General features: G+C 37.2%; 1 protein-coding gene across 31 annotated transcripts in view; it reads right to left on the reverse strand.

Moving 5' to 3' along the window:
• Positions 1-22,356, reverse strand: part of TRDN (triadin) — a 232,431-nt gene that overhangs the window by 179,227 nt on the left and 30,848 nt on the right. For all 31 annotated transcript variants that reach the window (XM_081313558.1, XM_081313557.1, XM_081313551.1 and 28 more), the window contains exons 4-7: positions 20,848-20,877; positions 18,894-18,923; positions 1,792-1,851; positions 1,234-1,293 (exon numbers count right to left, since the gene is read on the reverse strand). In XM_081313558.1, the coding sequence (XP_081169684.1) occupies positions 1,234-1,293; positions 1,792-1,851; positions 18,894-18,923; positions 20,848-20,877 (180 nt within the window). The remainder of the gene's footprint in view (positions 1-1,233; positions 1,294-1,791; positions 1,852-18,893; positions 18,924-20,847; positions 20,878-22,356) is intronic.

Genomic DNA, 22,356 nt, shown 5'->3' on the forward strand with positions numbered 1-22,356 from the left:
TTCAGCATTTGTGGACTCAAATGATACTGCCAGCTTTCATTTCTTCCATTTTTCTTTGTGCTATTACACCAGTGTTCAGAAAGTCCTACTATGGTTTAATGCCATTTCTGATCAATGCAATAGTTCCAATGTTCAGAATGTAATGTGATAAAAATAATAAGAAAAGGAAGAAAAAGAAAATGAAGCATATAAAGAGAGAACAAATCTTATAAAGATTTTAAACACTCATTAAATAGCCCTTTTCTAAAAGGTCTTTCTTTGTGTAGACAAAGGAAATATATTCAGAATATTTTATTAATGTAACTAAAAAAATCCAGTCAAATGTTGACATAGGAATCTTCATTTGAAGCCAAGATATTAATTTTTCAATCAATGAGATTTTTCATTCTTTAATTCTTCAGTATTTTGCAATAATTAATACTATTTGATTAGCCTCTATGGGAAGAAATCACTAAACTATAACAGAGTAACAGAATAACAGAGTTGGAAAGGACCTTGTAGGTCTTCTGCTCAGGAAGGAAACCCTAACCACTTCAGACAAATTGTTGTCCAATCTCTTCTTTAAAAACTCCAATGTTGGAGTACCGACAACTTCTGGATGGAAGTCATTCCATTGATTAATTGTTCTAACTGTCAGGAAATTTCTCCTTAGTTCTAGGTTGCTTCCCTCCTTGATTAGTTTCCATCCATTGCTCCTTGTCTTGCCTTCAGGTGCTTTGGAGAATAGCCTGACTCCCTCTTCTTTGTGGCAGCCCCTGAGATATTGGAACACTGCTGTCATGTCACCTCTAGTCCTTCTTTTCATTAAACTAGACATATCCAAATCCTGCAATCGTTCTTCATATGTTTTAGATTGATCTTCTTGTTATAATGTTTCTTCACCATGTCTGAGTGAGAAAGATATAGGCATTTCCTTCAAGATATCCCTAACGCTTATTTGTCTGATTATTATTTCCAGCTCTATTCTATTCTATTTTAATAACTGGTTATATCCAGAGGTGTTTATTAGCTGATGAAACAACCACCAAACACATTACTCTTCCAGAGCAGACCTGTGAAGTGTGATATAATCATGGGAAAATCTATTGTGCAGAAAGTTTGCTTTATGCAGTTTTATCCTTATATAACTTTACCCTTCAAGTAACTGTGTATGTTTCCTAAGGTCTGGGGCAGTTTTGTATGTTCTTCTTCTACATAAAACATTTGGATGATAAAATAAATGAAACTAATTACCTTTGAGTGGTAGTTTCTTTTCTATTTTTTCTTCCCTTTCAGTCTTGTCTCTCTGAATTTCTACAAGCAAAGAAGAATACCAGCTAATTAGAGGAAAATAAACTGTTATGGTTTGAACACTGTGGAGAAAGTCCAGTACAAATACATCAAAGTTGACAAATGCACAACTGAAATATAGGAAGTTCTGATCAATAATATACTCACCGTGGATAAGAGACATCATTCTTGATATCTCCTATTTTAACTATCCACAATTTGGGGTGGGGTGGGGTAAGAATGAATAGGTTTGCTCCTACATGCTGTTGTGGATTACTTTACAATAAAAATGAGAGGAGACCATGTTCAAAAGGTATTTGATTCTGCTTGATAACTCAGGCAACAACAAAAAATGCATATTCTGGTGGAATTGGTTTCAAGGCTTGCTTTTTAAGCTTGCTGACATCAACAATGGGCTCAAGGGCATTGACTATAACCCCTTTGCATGTGTTTGTACAGGAGATTGCTAAACTAGATTTACCAACGCACAAAATATACATACTCAAATAGATATAATATTACCTTTTGGGGTTGGCTTTTTTTCTACTTTCTCTATTTTTTCAGCCTTGTCTATCTGGATTTCTGGAACAGAGAAAACATGACAGAAACTTAATGACTAGAATATTATGCTTGAAGTATACAGATACTCCTTATACTTTGCTCTTGGTAGGATTTCTGCTTTCAAAATGTATTCCATCAAAAAAAATCACTTAAGGTAAAAACCTCAACATTCAGTTCAGAATTGGCTTTCAGAAAAATGTAATGGAACTGCTCTGAGCCATTTTTCTAGTGATAATGATACATTTTGCTGTTTCTCTCAGTGACTTTACCTGAAAATATACTCAAGATGTGAAGAAAAATTTCCTTGGGTAAGGTGCTCAAGTTGGTTTGCATCTAATCAGATTGCAACAGAATGGATTTTACCATTCCAGTTCAATCACATTCCAAGTTTGGTTTTGGACGTGTCATTTGTGATAACTCTTGATGGGAGAAACTGGTGCATACAGAGATTTTCATGTATAATTCTAATAACAGATATTAGATTTCCACAATACACTATCTTTCTTATACATTCCCCTACAGATTGTTGGTCAGGGAAAAAAAATCACAAAATTTGGAAAATCATAAGTACAATAAGGTTGTGCTTTCTGCAGTGGTTCAGAAAGTATGAAATGAGCAAGTTTGCTTTAAAAAGTAAGCCAATTGAATTTTTCTTCCATCTTAAGAGTTGGTATATAATGGTTTGCCTCTATGAGTACCAACAGGATATTAAGATTTCAGAGGAATTTGACCAACTATTCCCACTAAATACATATTATGTATGTTCATCGCCTTGAGTTATTTATAAAAATAATAAAAGTGGGATGTAAATAAATAAATAAATTTAGCCTTTGAAAAAAGCACTGCTCAAAATTAGTGCTATGTATTGGGCTTTCAGGGACGCAGTGGCTCAGTGGGTTAGGACGCTGAGCTTGTCGATCAGAAGGTCGGCAGTTTGGGGGGTCGAATCCCGAGTGCCACGTAACAGAGTGAGCGCCTGTTACTCATCCCAGCTTCTGCCAACCTAGCAGCTCGAAAGCACGTAAAAATGCAAGTAGAAAAATAGGGACCACTACGGTGGGAAGGTAATAGCGTTCCATGCGCCTTTGGTGTCTAGTCATGCCAGCCACATGACCATGGAGACGTCCTCAGACAAGTGGTGGCTGTTCAGCTTTGAAACGGAGATGAGCACCAGCCCCTAGAGTTGGAAACGACTAGCACGCATGTGTGGGGGAACCTTTACCTTTACCTTTATTGGGCTTTCAGTCAGCAGCCAATGACTGGCTAATTACCATGAAAGAAGAAACCAGTTTCTTCTAAAGGGAAGATGAAGGGAACAATCTGCTCATTTTGCTGGATTCTATGTGTGAAATTTGCTCTTTTTAAAATTTGAAATCTGAGAAACTGAAGTAGCTAATGGGTCACCTGAATAGGTGAATGGGGGAGGAGGAGGTCTGAAGCCTAGGCCATTTAACCTAATCAATCTATGATGGTCTGTTTCTAGTCTTGTTGGTACTGTTTTATAAGAAGGGCAGTGGTTAAGCCAGTCGCCTATGGCCAATATGACCTTTAGTGGTCAGAAGCAGCAAGTGAATAACTGATACAGAATGAGTTGAATTGCATCCACTTTCTGGCTAGAGTTTTGTGTTGTTTTACAAAAAAAAACACAACCCTTCAATTTATTTTAGGTTTAAAATGCCATTTTTTCTGTGGATTTCTTTCTCCAAAATGCAAAGCTGTCAAAATATAGCACTGCTGACAAGGAGACTGGATCCTGCAAAAATTATTTGGAGGTTAGCGTGGACAGTCTGCAACCTAAAGGAGTGCTAAAAAATTTAACGTGGAATGAATCACATTCTCTGAAGCTTCCTTTCACTTTTTAAAATAGCATGCGCTTTAATTTCCAACTAATCATATAATATCTTTTTGCTGAGTTGCTAAAGCAGTTGTATTTTTATAGAAGCATTACATGGCCAGCTGAAAGGATGCAATTTATCTCCATCAGAAAAGCATATTTTAATAAATCCAAAATATTATGAATTCATTTTTAGAAAACTGCCAGAATCCTGTGGTAGCAAGGATAATCTCTGTCACCAAGGCAACCACCCCGATTCTTCATGAGATGGCACCACAATTTATTAAATTATTGTGTGAGAGTATGTACTTAAAATGTATTCCATTGCTCCTTTTTCATTAGCTACAAGGAAATAGAGCAAAAAAGAAAAAAAAATCCACAGCTTCTTAAATTGCCAATTTTATAGAAGTTTTCTCACTGATGACATGAGGATACAAAGCACTTATACTGTAGTTAAGTAATTGTTTTATATCCTGTAAACTAACAGCTTGTTGACATACCATTTGGCAAGTATGATTCTCAATACTTTTGGCTGATCTATATAGACCATGTAATGCCAGATGTGGAAAGCGCAGAAGTGACATATTATGTCCACAGACAGCTCACTAGAATATTTTCCAGGTTTAAAATGCAATAAATAAATAAATAAAATTCTAGTGTGCTAGAAATGAATGCACAGGAAAGCTCCCTAATGAAATATATCACACAAAGTCTTTGATCAACTGATGTTACAGCACTGCTACAACTCCTTCGGCAATTGTAGTTTTGTTCTCTGCAAATAGCTACACTACATGTAATGTGTTCCTATGGTAATATTTTTAATTTGTTTGTTTATATCCCATCTTTATTATTTTTACAAATAATTCAAGGCAGTGAACATATCCAACATACCTTCCTCCTCCTATTTTCTCCACAACAGGAACCAAATATAATAAATGCAATGCAATGCAATGCAATACAAACATATAATCTGTTAAAGTATATGGAACTGAAAAGCATTTTGTTTCAACAAAAGCAGATTGATATTAAGTGACCAGATATGTCTCACACCTACTAATGTCTTTGATAATATCAAAGCAAATATTTAAAGCTGTAAAAAAAAACTTGTTATGTTAAGGCTGTAAAATGTTAAAGTTGTAAAAAAAAATTAATTTAATTTAATTTAATTTTAATTTAATAACATTTATATACCGCCCTTCTCCCTGAGGACTCAGGGCGGTTCACAGGGCAGAATAAAATAGCAAATACAAACATTAAAAAAGATTAAACAATTGCCCTAGTTAAAAACAATAGAAATACAGTGCTAAAAACCCCAAGAAAAATTAAAAGACCAAAGATAAAACAACCCTAGCAATCCCCATCAGGCTAGGCCAGCTTGTACAAACAGAAATGTCTTAAGATCGCGGCGAAAGGAGCGAAGATCGGGCGCCATCCGGAGCTCTACCGGTAGCTGATTCCACAGCTCCGGAGCGCCCACAGAGAAGGATCTCCCCCTGGGGGCCACCAATCGACATTCTCTGATCGGTGGCACCCTGAGGAGGCCCTCTCTGTGGGAACGCACAGGGCGCAGGGAGCTTGATGCCGGCAGCAGATGTTCCCTGAGGTACTCCGGCCCCATGCCATGGAGTGCTTTGAACACCGTTACCAGTACCTTGAATCTCACCCGGAAGACAACTGGCAACCAATGCAGCTCACGGAGCAGAGGTGTAACGTGGGAGTATCGGGAGACTCCCAACACCACTCTCGCGGCTGCATTCTGTACCAGTTGGAGCTTCCGGGTGATCCTCAAGGGCAACCCCATGTAGAGAGCGTTGCAGTAGTCCAGACGAGAGGACACGAGCGCATGAGTGACCGTGCATAGATCATCCCGGCTAAGATAGGGCCGCAACTGACGCACCAGGCGAACCTGTGCGAAGGCCCCCCCCCTGGCAGGGTCTTGATATTTTCCATGCATAAAACAGTTGAGAAGAGAGGTATAAGGCGAGAGACATTTATGTAAAAGAATCGCCTCATCAGCTACCCATTCCGTCTCTCTCATTAGAAACGAGAACAGTATCTTAAGCTGCCTATTTTAACTGAAAGATCCTGTTTCTCAGATCATTAAGGCGCTTCAGTCTCTTAGAGCAGGGGTCCCCAACATTGGCAACTTTAAAACCTGTTAAGTCCACAAATCTTAAAGTTTCCAAGGTTGGGGACCTCTGTCTTAGAGGCTTAGAGGCTTGGCACAGTTTCCTTCCAAGGTTGGGGACCTCTGTCTTAGAGGCTTAGAGGCTTGGCACAGTTTCCTTCCACAAAAGGTATTTCCACTTGGCTTAATACATGACCATACACCCCAGTCAACCTGAAGAATTTATAATTGTTACAACTTTTAACTCATGTTCCCACTTACACAGTTTCTTGGGTAAGATATTACAAGAGCACTAGCTAAAAACATAATCATCTAAAAGGAGCCACTTAACTTCCTACAGAATGCAGTGTGAATTCAGCAAGTCAAACTCATTTGCAAGGGGGAGAAAAAACAAAACCTGTATGAGGCAAGTAAAGGTATCCTGACCTGCAACAATGCAAAGTCTTCAGTACTTGCTCAGTGTAAATGACAGAATTTACACTCTGCCATTCTGTTGGGAGGTATGTCGTGGTGCTAATTTTAAATCATTTGTGTGCCAAACTAAATAAGAAATCTATGGTAAAAATCTTAACTGTAGAAAAATAATTGGAATCACTATCACTAGAAATGTGTAAATATTTAGATCAGTCTAAATATGGTCTGTGCCAGAATCTCTTTATTTTTGTTTAATTATCGTTAGGTTTTTTTAAAAAAAATCATAAGAAAATCTGCTTTTTCTTTTCTGTTCTTTTCTTAGTCAGATTCTAAAGCTGCCCACTCACCAGTGACTCTAGGCAACTTACAGAAATAAGAACAAGGTAAACAAATAATGAAAAAGCAATTATACTGGGAAGAAGAAGCAACCTACATCATAATTAGTGGGTTTGCATACCATCGCTAACCCAAGGTCTCTGGGAAGAGCCAGGTTTAAGTGCCTTCCTAAAGATCTATATGGTCAGGGTAAGCATAGCCACAGAGAAGATACATTTCCTGGATCCCATAAAAAGATACATCAACCCATCAGCAAAACATTCCAACCTAAAAATAACTAGAGAAAAGCAGCCCTGCAATATCATATCTTTAACCAAGACTAAGATGTTAAAAAACATCTTAGCAAGCAATGGCAAATAACTTCTATACTATTTCCAAGATAACTACCTAACGATGTCCAAGAGGTCACCGGGACTCAAGCTTCACTCAAATGAGACTTGATTTTAATATTCATTTTTTATAAAAAGTTCTTAGTAACTTGCTTCTTTTCTACACAACATTCCAAAGTATACTTTTTTTGTACTTAGATTCCTCAGACATATATTGCCTATGCTGATTTCTTTCAACCAAAATCTATGGATAATCCATCTCTAGGTTACAAGCATCTGAAAAGGGTTGAGCTATGATGGAACTTATAGTGATGGATTGCTCCATTTTACTGAAAAAGAAATCCAGAGTAGACTTCTAGAATAACATAGTTGAATCACTGAGAAGCAAACAATTGTAGATCTGGAAATCAGTAGTTCATTGTTTACCAAGAAGATACTTGATTTGGGATGATTTTACGATGCATCCAAATATTAACTCTATTTTGTTTGTAGGAAACAAACAATACAGACTTAACATGGATTAGGGATTTGCTGCTGAGAATTTTAAGCATTTTTCTCACTATGCATAGTTCCACAGAAGTATTCAGTGATGAAAATATTACTGCAGGCAAGTCAAGCACATTATATTTCCCACAGCGGCAAGTATTTTGATTTGAAGGTATTATTTTTGATTATTTTTTATTGGGCAATATGTCTAAAAAAAGCAGTGCACGAAAGCACTTTTAAAATCACTTTCTACACATTTAGTAAATGCCATACATAACAGTTCCTTACAATGCATTTAGATAGAAACCCTAATCATTTTGTAGCTGTCCTTTTCACATTGTGATTGACTTACATTCTACGAAATAACAATAAAAGGTCTCTAGTTCAGTAGGCCTATTTATGAGCTATCTAAATAGGTGACATTATCTAGCCAACCTTGGCTGATCTAAAAAGCAAAACAGGGTTAAATCTTCTAGTACCTGGATGGAGGCCCAGCTTTAGCTGAGTTGGCTAGAGAAGACAACAATGACAAATTACTATAATTGCTGAAAGTTGTATAGATATGTCCATCTTAGTCTTCAGGAGTCAATCTCAATTCAAAAGGACTGCTAATCACATTGTGGCTGTTTGAATGATGTCTGATTTTGGAAGTTAAGCTCTAGATGGGAGATCCTCAAGGAATTTCAGATCTGTTGGTTAGATTGCAAAGCTAGAAAAAAATACCCTGGTAATAAATAATGGCAAAGCATTTCCACTTCACTGCCAAATTGCATAGAAGTAATCATTCAGTAATTGGGAAATTAGCTGAACTTGACTGCCTTTTTACTTTCACTTGTGAGCTTTTGAAAGTCAGCTGACTGGCCACTATGAGACATCAGATCCAAGACCAAATTGAACTTTGGTGTGATTTAGGAGAACCCCTACATTCTCTCTGAAGGAGACTTATGTTTAATATAGTGTAGTAGTATTTCCTCTGCTTCCACCCATTCTTCTCCTGCCTGATCAAAGGGGAAGGAACTAGTGACACGACAAAGCTTTGCTTGTATTGACATCATGCTAAGCTTCATATGACACCAGGCATAGTAAAACTGAGAATCTGTGTTCCCAAAAAAGTGACTTTGAATTTAGTTAGCATGAATTTGTGCTGCAGAATCACTGATAATGAGATATGAGTGCAGTAAAACTATGATATGGACAGCATTAAGAAGTATTTTTGCAAATTCAGCATGACTATCTGCATCATGAGACTGATCTGGAGAAGGCTTGTGTTGATTTATATAGAAAAAAATGTGAATTGCCATTCAATTTGATTCCTACAGTGGCATATAGTTAAAAGTATAAACAACACAATAAAGTACAACAAAACAACATTGAACATAAATATAGCCACTCCAATAAGCCACACAAATTTATTAAAATGTCTGCACAGCAGATTTTCAGTGTAAGGGGTTGCAAGAGAATTGTGGTACTTTCTTAAATGTCAGGTCTTTATCATTAATGTATTGAAGACTACTTATTGTGCCATCAAAATCATGTTGATTGAGAAATCAAAGGCATTCTTCTATAAATGTGCCTAATTTGCAGCCTTCATGACATTTGTGGCAAAGTATAAATTCCTATAATATAGAAGAGGAACTTCAAGAATTCCTATATATTATAGGAATTTGGTTTTGGTGAGCAATGAGTAATACAAGTATTTCTATTTACCGGTTTCCTGCAATATTCCATTTTATACAATATCCTCTTTAACATTCCTATGAAGCTGTTGGCAGTTATTGTCAATGTGTGTAACCCTGGGTTCCATCTATATGCAGTTGGTATCCTAATAAATTTCTCTATTGTCTCCACAAATTTTGCTGGACTCGGGGGGAGGGGGATGTTGTCTATTTGGGCTGGATGATAGCTAAAACTAATACTACATTATTCAAGACAAGTTACCTGGGAAGCCATGGTCTAGTTTGGGAAACCCGTCTTCTTTGTGGCAGCCCCTCAAATATTGGAACTCTGCTGTCAAGTTACCCTTAATCTTTCTTTTCATTAAACTAGGCATATCCAATTCTAGCAACTGTTCCTTATATGTTTTAGCCTCCAGTCCCCTAATCATCTTTGTTGCTCTTCTCTGTACTCTTTCTAGAGTCTCAACATCTTTTTTATATTGTGGTTACCAAAACTGGATGCAGTATCCAAGTGTGGTCTTACCAAGGCATTATAAAGTGGTACTATTAGCTTAGGCTTATATACAGAACACATTACAATTAATATAGAGAACACTTCCATTCATATGAATCAACATATTTTAAAATGTAATTTATAACTCAGTGGCCCCAACCTTTTGAGAACCAGGGACCGGTTCCATGGAGAGACGTTTTTCCGCAGACCGGAGGGGGCATGGTTTTGTGTGCTGCCTGTTTTCGGTGGAAGGGCTTTGCTTGTTTGTGCGGCCCAGTTTCTGGCATGTGGCGAAGCAGTGCTGGTCCATGGACTGGGGATCTCTGCTATAACTTTTTTAAAAAATATTCCTCAAACCTTACAAAAATGATTACATATTTCTATCATATATTTACTACAGTATTATGTATTCCTTCTATATAATTTTATCACCATTATCCATATGTTCTATGCCATATGCTAAATAAATAAATTATGGACATTTAGACCCAATTAGGTTATAGATTTCAATATATTTCCCAATTCCACATGTATTTGTTTTCCACATGCAAAACAATTTTCACAAAACACATCTTTAACCACAATGAGGTTAGATTTTTTTTTCTTCCAGCATGACCTCAAAGAGTTCAGAAGCATTTACCTCTGAGTTTAAGTATCCATAGTTTATTATGCCCCTGAAAATTAACAAACCATGGTTCGTTTTAATATTTGTTTTAATCAAGACAATTGCTCACCACATTTTAACATGGCATATTGAAATAAATTAAGTATAGCAGTTACTTACATACAGTTACTAACGTGCTAAATTGTGTTGATCTGAAGTGAAAGTTTCTGAACTTTTAGCTTGTAAAAGTTAAAGCTGATAGCTGTTACATTAAATTATCATCTATTGTGAAAAAGTAAATACAGACACTTCAACCATCTTCTGTTCCTCTACATTTTTACTTTCCTTGAATCCAAGGCCATTATTCCTCCTTGTACTTTTATTAAATTCTTACTTAAGGAAAACTGTCAAATCTCTTAAAGAAAAAGAGAGATGCAGGTAGCTCTAAGCACCTGATAAATATTCATGATTATAAAAATTATTAAAATCTCATTAAAATTATTTTAAAAATCCTAAATAAATGTTTCAACTATAACAAGGAGGCCCAGATCCAGGTTTACATCACGTTCTTCTATAAGCAAGCAGCCATGTTTTGCAAAACAGCAGAAGAAGAAGATTATTCTTACGTTATGAACATATTCAGTAGTTGCTCACAAATTTTTTGTTTCTGCTTTCTTGTTTTTTTAAACATATATTTTCAGATTTAATCAATAAACTTTAATTTAACCATTCTTATAAGGAGATAGTTGGATACAATTAAATAAAAGTTGCTAAAACTGAGGTAGAGGTAGGCAGTGGTGCAATTCAAATATGTGAACAACGGGTTCTCTGTGTGGATTCCGCTTCTGGAAGTCCATTCTGGGCCTGGGCAACAAAAAATTAGCTACCAGTTCTGCTGAAGTGGTGCAAACTGGCTGAATCCCACCACTGGAGGTAGGTATTGTGATGCTTAGGGGAAACAAAGTGTCTCTAAGTGCCTCTTTTGATGTGCCTATAAAGCTTCCTACTCCACCTACATGGTATAAAAATATTATGCTTTTAATTACAAATTAAAATTATTTATTTCCAATGCCTTTGGACCTCTGGATGTTCACAGTAGCTCATTTGTCATATCCTGGCAACTAGTTCCATTTCTGGTGTTTTGTGACAACCCATGCCTGCCATGGCATGTAATCTTGGAAATGGCATGTAATGGCATGTAATATTGGAGAATTTTGGCTACACAGTCAAGAAAAACAGCAGTACATAACCACCACCACCACTTGAAAATGATATAAGAGGTTACAATTCTGGTTTTTGACTGTAATAAACATTGTCTTGACTTGACTTAACTAAGATCAAGGCAACTCGGAGAGAAGTTAGTCAGCTGGTGGAATTACAGAAGCATGTGACTCTTAAAGATAAAACTCAACTAGTGAAAAAAATACAAGAACCTGGCTCCATTTGAAGCACTTGAGATTGCTAAATAAAGTCTCACAGCAATGGCTACCAGACTAAGGAGATACACTAGAGAAACAGAGAAAAAGAAGATAACTGCACTATTCTCCAAAGAACCATCCAAAGTGTATTCCCAACTTCTATACAGCAACACTGTAACAACAGAGCCAGCAGAAACTAAACTGTACTGGAAGAACATATGGGAGAAAAAACAGACACATAACACCAGTGCAAAGTGGATTCAGGACCTGAGAGCAGACCACAGCAATCTCAAGCAACAGTCAAGTACCACCAAAGAATAAGACGGGTCCTAAAGAGCATCTAGGAGTACAGCAGTAAGATGGCATCCAAAAATGAACTGATGAGAGATTGCCTGCAGCCGCAACAGACATGAAAGCAGAGAAAGTGCCATGGCAAGAGGATGTACATTTGGCAGTTAGCTATAGTAGCAGACACTGGGAAATCCTACAAGTGGTTGGAAAGGACTGATTAAAAAAACAGCATTCAGGCATTGATCACTGTAGCACAAGAATAGGCACTAAGCAGTAGATACATACATACATACATACATACATACATACATCATATTCAACAACCATTTGCTAGGATCAATTATTGGGAAAAGATTGCAGATCAGTGGTGTAAGATGGGTATATGTCCCTTTTCTTTGATCCAAAGATTTATTATTAATTAAAGTAGGATAGGCATGGTAAAGAATGCATCGAATTAAATAAAAGAACAAGTTTACATGGTGGTGGCTTTGTTTTGTGGGGGAAAACATTCTTGTTTCTTCCTTTTAGCAAAGGTTCATCTGTCTGAAATAGAATGGACAATGATGACTACTGGGCTTCCAAATATGCACAACTGGAAGCATATTGATGCTTTTAAAATTCTTGTTGATCAAGTCTCCTGAGAACAACATAGACAGTCAAGAAAACCAATTAATACACAATCAAACAAATCAACCTAGATTTCTCACTCAAGGCAGAAGTGACCAGGCTAAAATTAACCTACTTTGGACACATTATGGGATGACACGGTTCTCTGGAACAAGCTCTAATGCTGGAGATGGTGGAAGAAAAAAGAAGAGGATGACCAGCAGCAAGGAAGATGGACTTGGTTAAATGGCAATGAGTGCACTATTGGAAAAGCTGAATGACCAGATTAGGGATAAATCATGACAGAGAAAATTTATGTGTTTGCTAAGAGGTGATAACAATTTGGTGGCATATAATCAATCAATCAGTCAGTCAGTCAGTCAAATGCTTACAAATGCTCTGACATATATAAAGTGTAATGCTTTCTATAATGCCAGTAACTGCCACTTAGTGTTTTTAATACTGTGGTCACTAAATGGGTAGTTCTGATCCAAACCCTGGATTAATCATGGGAGATGCAAGTTGTAATGTATTGGGATTGTACTTGAACTCTTTTCACGTGTCTTTTGAATGCTGCTTAAGGTTGCTCAATTAGTATGTCTGTGTAACGGTCACTGACTAGCCAGACTCACTGTCTCCAAGAAGATCATTGGATGATTTGGGGTGGGAATGGGTTCCTTTAAATCTATTGGCCGCTGCCTAGTGGCCAACCGTATAAGTAGCTCCGCAGAAGCCTCTGTTTCAGTTCTGTTCCTGTTTGCCTTAATAAAGCAATGTTCCTGTTTGCAACCTCTTGTCTCGCTTACTGCCTCCAAAGAACTCACTACACAACACAAGTCATCAAGAACAAAGGAAGAAAATATTTAAAATAAGCTTTGCAAGCACATCAAGAGAATATTTATGTAATTCAGGAACCTTTGAAAAAAACCTGCATTTTTCAACAGCAAAAACTATGAACAGAGATTCTGAAAACACCAGTCAGTGGGAAACAGTTAAGAGACAGCAATACCCATTCCAAACCATGGCAAAAGCAATTGAAATAAAAAAAACCTCATTGCCATATGGAGATATAAAGAGAAAATCAGCTAAACTCTGAAAGCACTAAATATGCAAATAGAGATATTCTTTAGAGAGAAGTGGATAGAATAACTAATTACCCAATTGGTGCCCATATCTGCCATACTGACAAACTCTATCAAGTCCATAGGTTTTCAGGAGAGAATCTATGGCTTGTATTTTAAACTGTTATGCAATTTAAAACATTTCTTGTTTTCTATTTTTCATTGCTTGATTTAACCATGTCATAAAAAATGGAAATCTCAGTATTGTTCTTTCTAATGGAGAACAGAATAGTGTATATTGCCAGTTTACTTAGCTGTACTAGGCCTCTACCACAAAGAAGAAATAGGGGAGACATGACAGCAGTGTTCCAGTATCTGAGGGGCTGCCACATAGAAGAGGGGACCAGGTTGTTCACCAGAGCACCAGAGGGAAGGACGAGAAACAATGGTTGGAAGCTGATCAAAAAGAGAAGTAACCTGGAATTAAGGAGAAAGTTCCTAACAGTGAGGACAATCAACCAGTGGAACAGCTTGCCTCCAGAAAATGTGGACGCTCCATCGCTGGAAGTTTTTAAAAAGAGACTGGACAATCACCTGTATGAGTCCTCCAGCTTGAGCAGGGGGCTGGACTAGAAGACCTTCAAGGTCCCTTCAAGCTCTATTCTGTTTTGTTCTGTTCTGTTCTATATTGAGGTATACTCTTCTATTTTGTTATCAGCAATCTTGGTAGCAAAATAGAAGAGGTCCGAAGGCCATGCCAATGACAATATCCCACAAATCTTTAATTATAAGTTACATCATTTAGAAGTATCCAAAAATAATGAATTCCCATTTGCATACAGATTCAGGAAGTGTAAATTGGATTAGTTTTGATTAAAATGCAAACCAACTGTAGGAGGATAGGAATTAAAAAAAAAAGGAATTATTCAGTTTTTTGTAGGGCTTCCGAAAATAAAAGAATTTTTCTTCCACCTGATACCATTTGTGCTTGTCAGCTAACATAAAACATTAGACTTGCTGAAGTTTTATTTTAGGAAGCCTTAAAAATTGTTTTGAACAAACCATATCCTTCTACATGGAAAGCTAGTACTTGCCAATACCACTTTGACCAGCCTCTAACAAACGTCTCTTGATCCTTGTGTCAAAATACATAATCATCCATTCATTTACTATTCTTTTCCCCTCCCCTTTTTCCTTATTACTCCCTCTTTAGGCTCACTCCTCGGGCTTCCCAGATGAGAAATAATGTCCTTTTCTCTTGCTGTAGACATGCCCATTGACCAATATTACCTGCCTGTCACCAGGAAGATCCACTATGATCCATCTGTTCCTGTTATCCTCAAGAAATCAGTTTCTGTGCACCTAATGTTCTTCCTGCCAACGGTGACTCATCAGTGCAGAATCTTTCTGCATTGCAGGTGGTGGGATCCACTTGAACCCCTATTGCCACCCTATCAATTATAATTCTGTCTCCATTGCCTCCAGCTCCATCCACTCCTTCACTGTTCTGTTAATAGTATCACATTTTTGGTTGCCTTAAAAGGACATATTATAACTTCCCATGATCTCCGTTGATTTGAAGCCACTTGTGGATGTTTGGGGCTATTTTGCAACTCCCAATTAGAATGTTACTGGCTAGTTGTCATTGCACCTCTTCTACTTCTTCCCACTCTGTGTCCAAACCTCCTCAACACTGTTCAGTCTTATGCTCCTACTTCTTCACCAGCTCTCAGTATCATTGCCACCATCCCAATTGCTTGCCTTTGATTCGTTTTGCACAATCTTTCTGTATATTCTGTGTCCTTTTCCTTCATTTTTTTCTTCTTCTTAGTTTTCTCTTCTTATTCACCTCACCATGGCTGCCATTACATTTTGGTCTCTTAGCAAAGTTCCTTGGACCGAAGCATCCTCTTTCTGCCCAGCTCTGATACCAGGGCTCTGGTGGTTGTCCAGTATATGGAACCTTTATATTTTATTATTTATATTTATATTTTAAAGTTCCTTAGTTTATACCTTCATACTGAACAACTAAAAAAAGGTTCCTTATTTACAGCACAGACCTATGGATTATTTTTTTAATTTGATTGAGGCATGTGCCTTAATTTAAGACTAAACTTAGTTAGGTGGCATGAAAAGCTTTCCACTGTAATAGTTTGTCACAAGTTTTAAGTAGCATTTAAATTTTAAGAGGAAATCGTGATTAACAATGACGGAAATTCACTTTTAGATTTATATTTCGCCACTCCTCAAGTGCTCCAAGTGGCCTACATAGCAACTTCCCCCCTCTTTTTTTCAGAAAAAAATATTCCCTTGTTTCACTTGTTCTTTCTGACCATCTTTTCAGATTCTCATATTAGTATAACATTTCAGAGGCTTGTCTTTCCCCAACTTCACTTCTATTGGTCCACACCTTTTTATAATGGCCTTCCAGGCACCGTATGTCTCAAATGTATAATAAAATCTAGGACATCGCTCAGTGATTTCCATCAAAGTTCCTTTTCTCTTGCTTCCCTTTTCTAATCTTCTACATCCTGTAGCTCCCCCTCCCTCCTTCTCTTTGGCAGATGTCCTGAGCTTTTTTTTTTTGAGTTCCTGACAAGCCGCAAAGAAATTACTGTAGTTGTGAAATTTGTAGGACAGGCAATTTTAGCAATTGCTGAAAATACTACAGAAGGAAAACCAACATAGTGTTCAGATGCTTACCAATGGAAATGATATGAATGGACAGGTAAGCCCCATTTTCTCTGTCCTCTATGAGCTAAGATATGTGTGTCTTTAGGGAGCTGTGAACAAGTTTGCCCTAAAATAGCTGAGCCCTTATCTGTGTTCTTATCAGAATTTCCACTAATACATTATCTGCAAGGAAGTTCAGCGTAATAATAATAATAATAATAATAATAATAATAATAATAATAATAATAATAATAATAATAATAATAATAATAATAATAATAATAATAATAATAATAATAATAATAATAGTTGGAAGGGACCTTGGAGGTCATCTAGTCCAACCCGCTGGACAGACAAATGGCTGTCCAGTCTCTTCTTAAAAACATCCAGTGTTGGAGCATTCACAGCTTCTGGAGGCAGATTGTTCCACTGATTAATTGTTCTAACTGTCAGGAAGTTTCTCCTTAGTTCTAGGTTGCTTCTCTCCTTGATTAGTTTCCAATCATTGCTGCTTGTTCTGCCTTCAGGTGCTTTGGAGCTTGACTCCCTCTTCTATGTGGCAGCCCCTGCGATATGGGAACACTGCTATCATGTCACCCTGGTCCTTCTCTTCATTAAACTAGACATATCCATTTCCAGCAATCGTTCCTTATATGTTTTAGCCTCCAGTCCCTTAATCATCTTTGTTGCTCTTCTCTGTACTCTTTCTAGAGTCTCAACATCTTTTTTACATCATGGTGACCAAAACTGGATGCAGTATTCCAGGTGTGGCTTTACCAAGGCATTGTAAAGCGGTATTAGTACTTCACGTGATCTTGATTTTACCCCTCTGTTAATGCAGCCTAGCACTGTGTTGGCTTTTTTGACAGCTGCAGCACACTGCTGGCTCATATTTAAGTGATTGTCCACTAGGATTCCAAGATACCTCTCACCATTGCTACTATTGAGTAAGGTAGCACCTATACTATACCTGTGCATTTGGTTTTTCTTGCCTAAATGTAGAACTTTACTTTTTTCACCATTGAATTTCATTTTGTAAGATAGTGCCCAATGTTCAAGTCTGTCAAGATCCTTCTGTATCTTCAACCTAACTTCTGGAGTGTTGGCTATTCCTGCCAACTTGGTGTCGTCTGCAAATTTGATGAGTTCCCCATCTATCCCCTCATCCAAATCACTGATGAAGATGTTGAAAGAGCACTGGGCCCTGAACAGAGCCCGGGGGCACCCCACTACACACTTCCCTCCATGTAGATGCAGTTCCATTGAGGACCACATGCTGAGTACGGCCGGTCAGCCAGCTATGAATCCATCTGGTGGTGATGCTGTCTAACCCACATTTTTCTATCTTATCAAGTAGTAGGTTGTGGTCTACTTTATCAAATGCCATTCTGAAATCCAAGTAAATTATATCCACAGCTTTCCTCTGGTCCACTAATTTTGTCACCTGGTCAAAGAATGCAATAAGATTTGTGTGGCATGATCTGTTTTTGACAAACTCATGTTGGCTTTTGGTAATGTTTGCTGATTCATTGCTTGATTATATTTTCCAAGATCTTCCGAGGTATTGAGGTCAGGCTGATAAGTCTGTAGTTTCCTAGATCCATTTTTTCCCCTTTTTTGAAGATGGGAACTACATCAGCTCTTTTCCAGTCCTCTGGTAGTTCCCCAGTGATCCAGGATCTTTGAAAGATAGAGTTCAGTGGTTCTGTGATCACATCTGCGAAGTTTGTTGAAATTAGCTCTCTTAAAGTTCAAGACTAGTTTGACTGTGTTCTATTGCTTGTGCTTGTATAATGTTGAATTCCAATATTGCATAAACACTCCCCCCCAAGGTTCCTGTGGTTTCAACACCTTCTATCATTTCATCTCTTTTAGTGAGAATTAAGTCCAATATGGCTGATCCCCTAGTTCTCTTCTCTACTTTTTGGGAGACAAAGTTGCTTGCTAGGTTTTTCAGGAATCTGTTTGATCTTCCACTTGGTGCAGAGTTTGTCTCCCAGTTACAGTAATGTCAGGGTAATTAAAGTCCCCCATACTATTGTGATGTGCTTCCTACACACCTTAGTTAAGTGACTAGCAAAAAGTTCATCTATTACCTCTGTTTGGTTGGGTGGCCTATAGTATACACCTATACTATATTCACCCAATTTATATTGACCCAAATGCATTCAAGATAGTTTTCATGATTGTTGTGCTCTATTTCCGTAGATATGTAGTTATTTCTTATATAGAGAGCAACTGCTACTCCACTATTATTTGGTCTGTTTCTTTTAAATAATTTAAATCCCTCTAGCTGTGTGTTCCATTTGTGGGGTTCATCCCACCAAGTTTCCATAATGGCAACAATATCATATCTGCCCTCATTTCTAATTCACCCTGTTTGTTGCTCATGCTCTGTGCACTGGTATATATATACTTGAGTCCTTTATGACTGCCCCTATGTTTACTTTCTACATAACCTACATAATCTTCTAATTTTCTATTCTCAAGGTAAGGGATTAGCAGGGCAGGGAATTCTGGAAACCCTTTTCTTTCAAAAGCTCTTCTACTCTTCAAAGTAGTTATTTTTTTAACCCACCCACCCAACCCGTTTTCATCATTTTCTCTATTCTTCCAATGTTTTGTGATCCATGCTAGTAAAGTAAATCATCAGAAAGCTGCCATCCAATGTTAAGATAAAAGATGAAATCTAATTGGTTCTTAAATTTGCTCACCTTTCTTTTTGACTGGTGGTTGGATTTCTTCTGCATGGGAGAAAACAAAAACACAAAGTTATTAGTGAATTTAAAAGGCATTCTTCTGCAGTCTTGAACAGTGTAAGAAAAGGCAAGTCTGCCGAAATTAAGGAAGAGGCTAACTTCCGTCTGAATATGATGAGCTTGGAAGTAACTGATTCTATTTGGGTTTTTTTAACCTTGACTTTATTGTTTTTATAAAGAACTCAAAGCAATGATCATACCTAATACTTCTCCCTCCCTCCTCTTTTCCCCACAACCACAACCCTGTGAGATGGGTTGAGCTGAGACGGAGAAGGATTGGTCTGAAGTCATCTAGCTGGCTCTCGTGTCTAAGGAGGGACTAGAACTCACAGTCTCCCAGTTTCTGGCCTGATGCCTTAACGACTAGACTAAACTGGCTTCTTTAATGCTGACTTCTGATACAATAGGACACCACTCTGGAAATCAGACAAATGGCTGTCCAGTCTCTTCTTAAGACCCCCCCAGTGATGAAGCACTATAATTTTAGTTACAATGGCATATACAGGTTTGCTGATTCACTATCTTCACCAGTTGATGAGTTTGAAGAATTTCACTGATCCCCACTTTATAGCTAAACCTGACCAATTCCATTTAAACATTCCCTTTTCTCCTTGTTCATAGAGTTCATCCTGTTGGGACAAAAGCTGTTTCACTGGATATGGCAAGAACTGGATCCCAGAGCACTTTCCTCCATTTTGGAGGACGTGGACTGAAAGCTGCCGAGTTTCTCTTTCAGAGAGAACTGACTCCATCAGGGCCAGGAACTTCATTCACAATTTATTCCCAAGTAGAGGGGCAAATATCTGTTGTTGTTTTTTCAGAGTTAATAAAGAAGAATATTTTCAAGTAATACATCCTTGTCCATCATTACTACTCTAACAAAAGCTGCACCTCTTATACAAAATGTAATGCCATTAATTTCTATAGTGTTTTTCAGTAAAAAAAGAAAAAGTCCCCAAGGTGGCCTATAGAGTTTAAAACGGAAGCATCACATTCAGACAAAGTCATTGCCTCCATTGAATGGGCAGCCTTATTTGATTTCCCCCCCCCATTTTCTGCATTAGCTTTTATGGAACTGCACAAGCTTAAGAGGCCTTATTTGCAAAGGCAACACAATGTAGATAAATGTTGTAAGCACCATGCCATTTCAGTCTTTATTCAGTTTGTAGGATACTTATAGGAATTAGGACAAAATCTGATGAGAAAGGGTTCCTCATTTGGGGAAAGTCAACTTGATAGACTAGATTTGCATACAAGGAATCTTTAAGAAGTCAGTTTTCCTAGATCAGGGGTGTCAAACTGCCAGCCCATGGGCCAGATGCGGCATGCCAAAACCGCGCCCACCCCATTGCCGGCAATGGAGGAAAAGTCCTAATACGTCACGATACGTCACGTGACGTTGCGAGTTTGACACCCCTGTCCTAGATCAATGATTTTCTGATATGATATTATTTAAATGGGGCAATCAGCCACTCTCCTTTGTTCTTAAAGAACTCATATTTAATTTTTCCAAATATAAAAAAGTAGTGTTTAGAAATTGTCCCCCTCCAAAAAAAATCCAACTGTTGAATATGTAAATATCACACAGTTGTTAAAGACACAGGGATTTTACTAAAAAATAAAACAAGCCATCTAGGGCAGTAGCAATTTACTCAGGCTTTTAAATTTAGTGGAGAATACTTTTAGTTATTCTTTGGAAGTCTATTACATGTCAGAACAATTCAGGCATGCAACATGTTATCTAGGAGAAGACGATGGCTTTCAAATGATATTTATCCAGAAAAGGAACATGCAATTAGCAGGAAGGTGCATAATTAGCAAAGCACTGGCAGTACAAAGCTGCATTGTTTCTGCCCTAAAACCCACTTAATCGCACAAAGCATGTGATTCTTTATAGAAATCAGCAAACCTTTTACTTTCAGGGATGGCTCTCCTTCACCTAAGCCAAGACAGAAAATAATAATCAAATGAATAGCAGAATAACAATCTATTTGCATTCTTATTCCATGCTAGATTATTTTCATATTTAAATGCAAACAAGCATTATGAGTGGTAAATGAAAAAGAAAAAAGAAAAGAAGCTCTAGTTTGAGATTTTTGTATTGCTATTTTTTATGAGCATATCAGGATTTATGGAAATGATTGTGATCTGAGATAGGAAGGACAAATATAAGTTTATACATTGAATTCAAGTGGCCCAAGCACCAAACAGATTTTTTTTCCATTGCAGTTTCAGTATTTTCCATTCTAATAGCATATGTTTGCCAAATCTGGTTTCACTCCCTAAACCCAGTGATACATGCTCACCTCTATCATCCTTTTTATTTGTCCTGATAGTCTCAGATGATATGGTGGCAAAGGGGTTCTTTTTTATTATTTGGGAAGGTTGGGCCTTCTTACTTGACCCTAGGCCTGGGTTGCCCATATATGTCCTACAATTGTTTAGGCAGTCTAATTAAATAAAGTGCCTCCAAAAATCCCTTAACTTTGAGATTTTGACATGTATCATTACTTGCCTACAGGTCATTTGAACAAATGATCATTGAGGTCAACCACTTCCAGTCTGGGACCTTTGACCTTTCAGATAAGCTGAATTATATTTTTCATAATTCCCAGACGTCTATGAATTATAACCTAATATAATTGGAGTGTATGTTAAAGGTTGATATGATTAGCAGGGCTACTTCAAATGTAATTCCTAAACGGTACTTCAAAATATAAGGGAGCAGTGGGCAGCTATATATGTAGACTAAATGAATAACTGAATTTATTTTATAAATGAATAAATACATTTTCTGGGATTATGTAGCTATCCTCTGAAATTATCATATGATCCTGGAAAAAGATGAAGCAGCATTAAAGAATATCAGAGAGGTGTTATGTCTGTGTTCCCTCATGTAATGCAAACAATTGTCTGTACCTAATGATACCATGACAGTTCTTTTAGTTTAAAAGAAAACTATCTTTCAATCAAGCCTTAAAAATAGGAAGACTTCTAGAATCTTCTGTTATTGGAGTTTTTAATTGGTATATGCAATACACGTGTTCCAAAAACATAAAAGAATCTTCAAGTGTTAGAATTCTAACCTGCCTTAGTTTTGAGCTCTTATGAACATTACTGCTATAATGTACAAAATTTTAATTAGAAATTATTTACTTTTGAAAGTATTGCTGGATTACATTTAATAAAGGCTTTTTTGAGAAAGAATATCATTCGTTCAATTCTTTTTCAAATAAAATATAGGATATAATTTGAAACTGAAATTATCTCAGTAACTACGTTTTGTGATGACAGTTTTACACTTTTATTGTTACAATTGAAAAATCTTACGTGACAATTCTTGTTTAGAAAGGACTAAAGAAGTGCATTTCTGGTTAAGTAACATGGGTAAATGATCTGACACTCTATCCAGAAATGA

The sequence above is a fragment of the Vipera berus genome, assembly GCF_964194415.1.
Source record: "Vipera berus genome assembly, chromosome: 1".
Classification (NCBI taxonomy): domain Eukaryota; kingdom Metazoa; phylum Chordata; class Lepidosauria; order Squamata; family Viperidae; genus Vipera; species Vipera berus.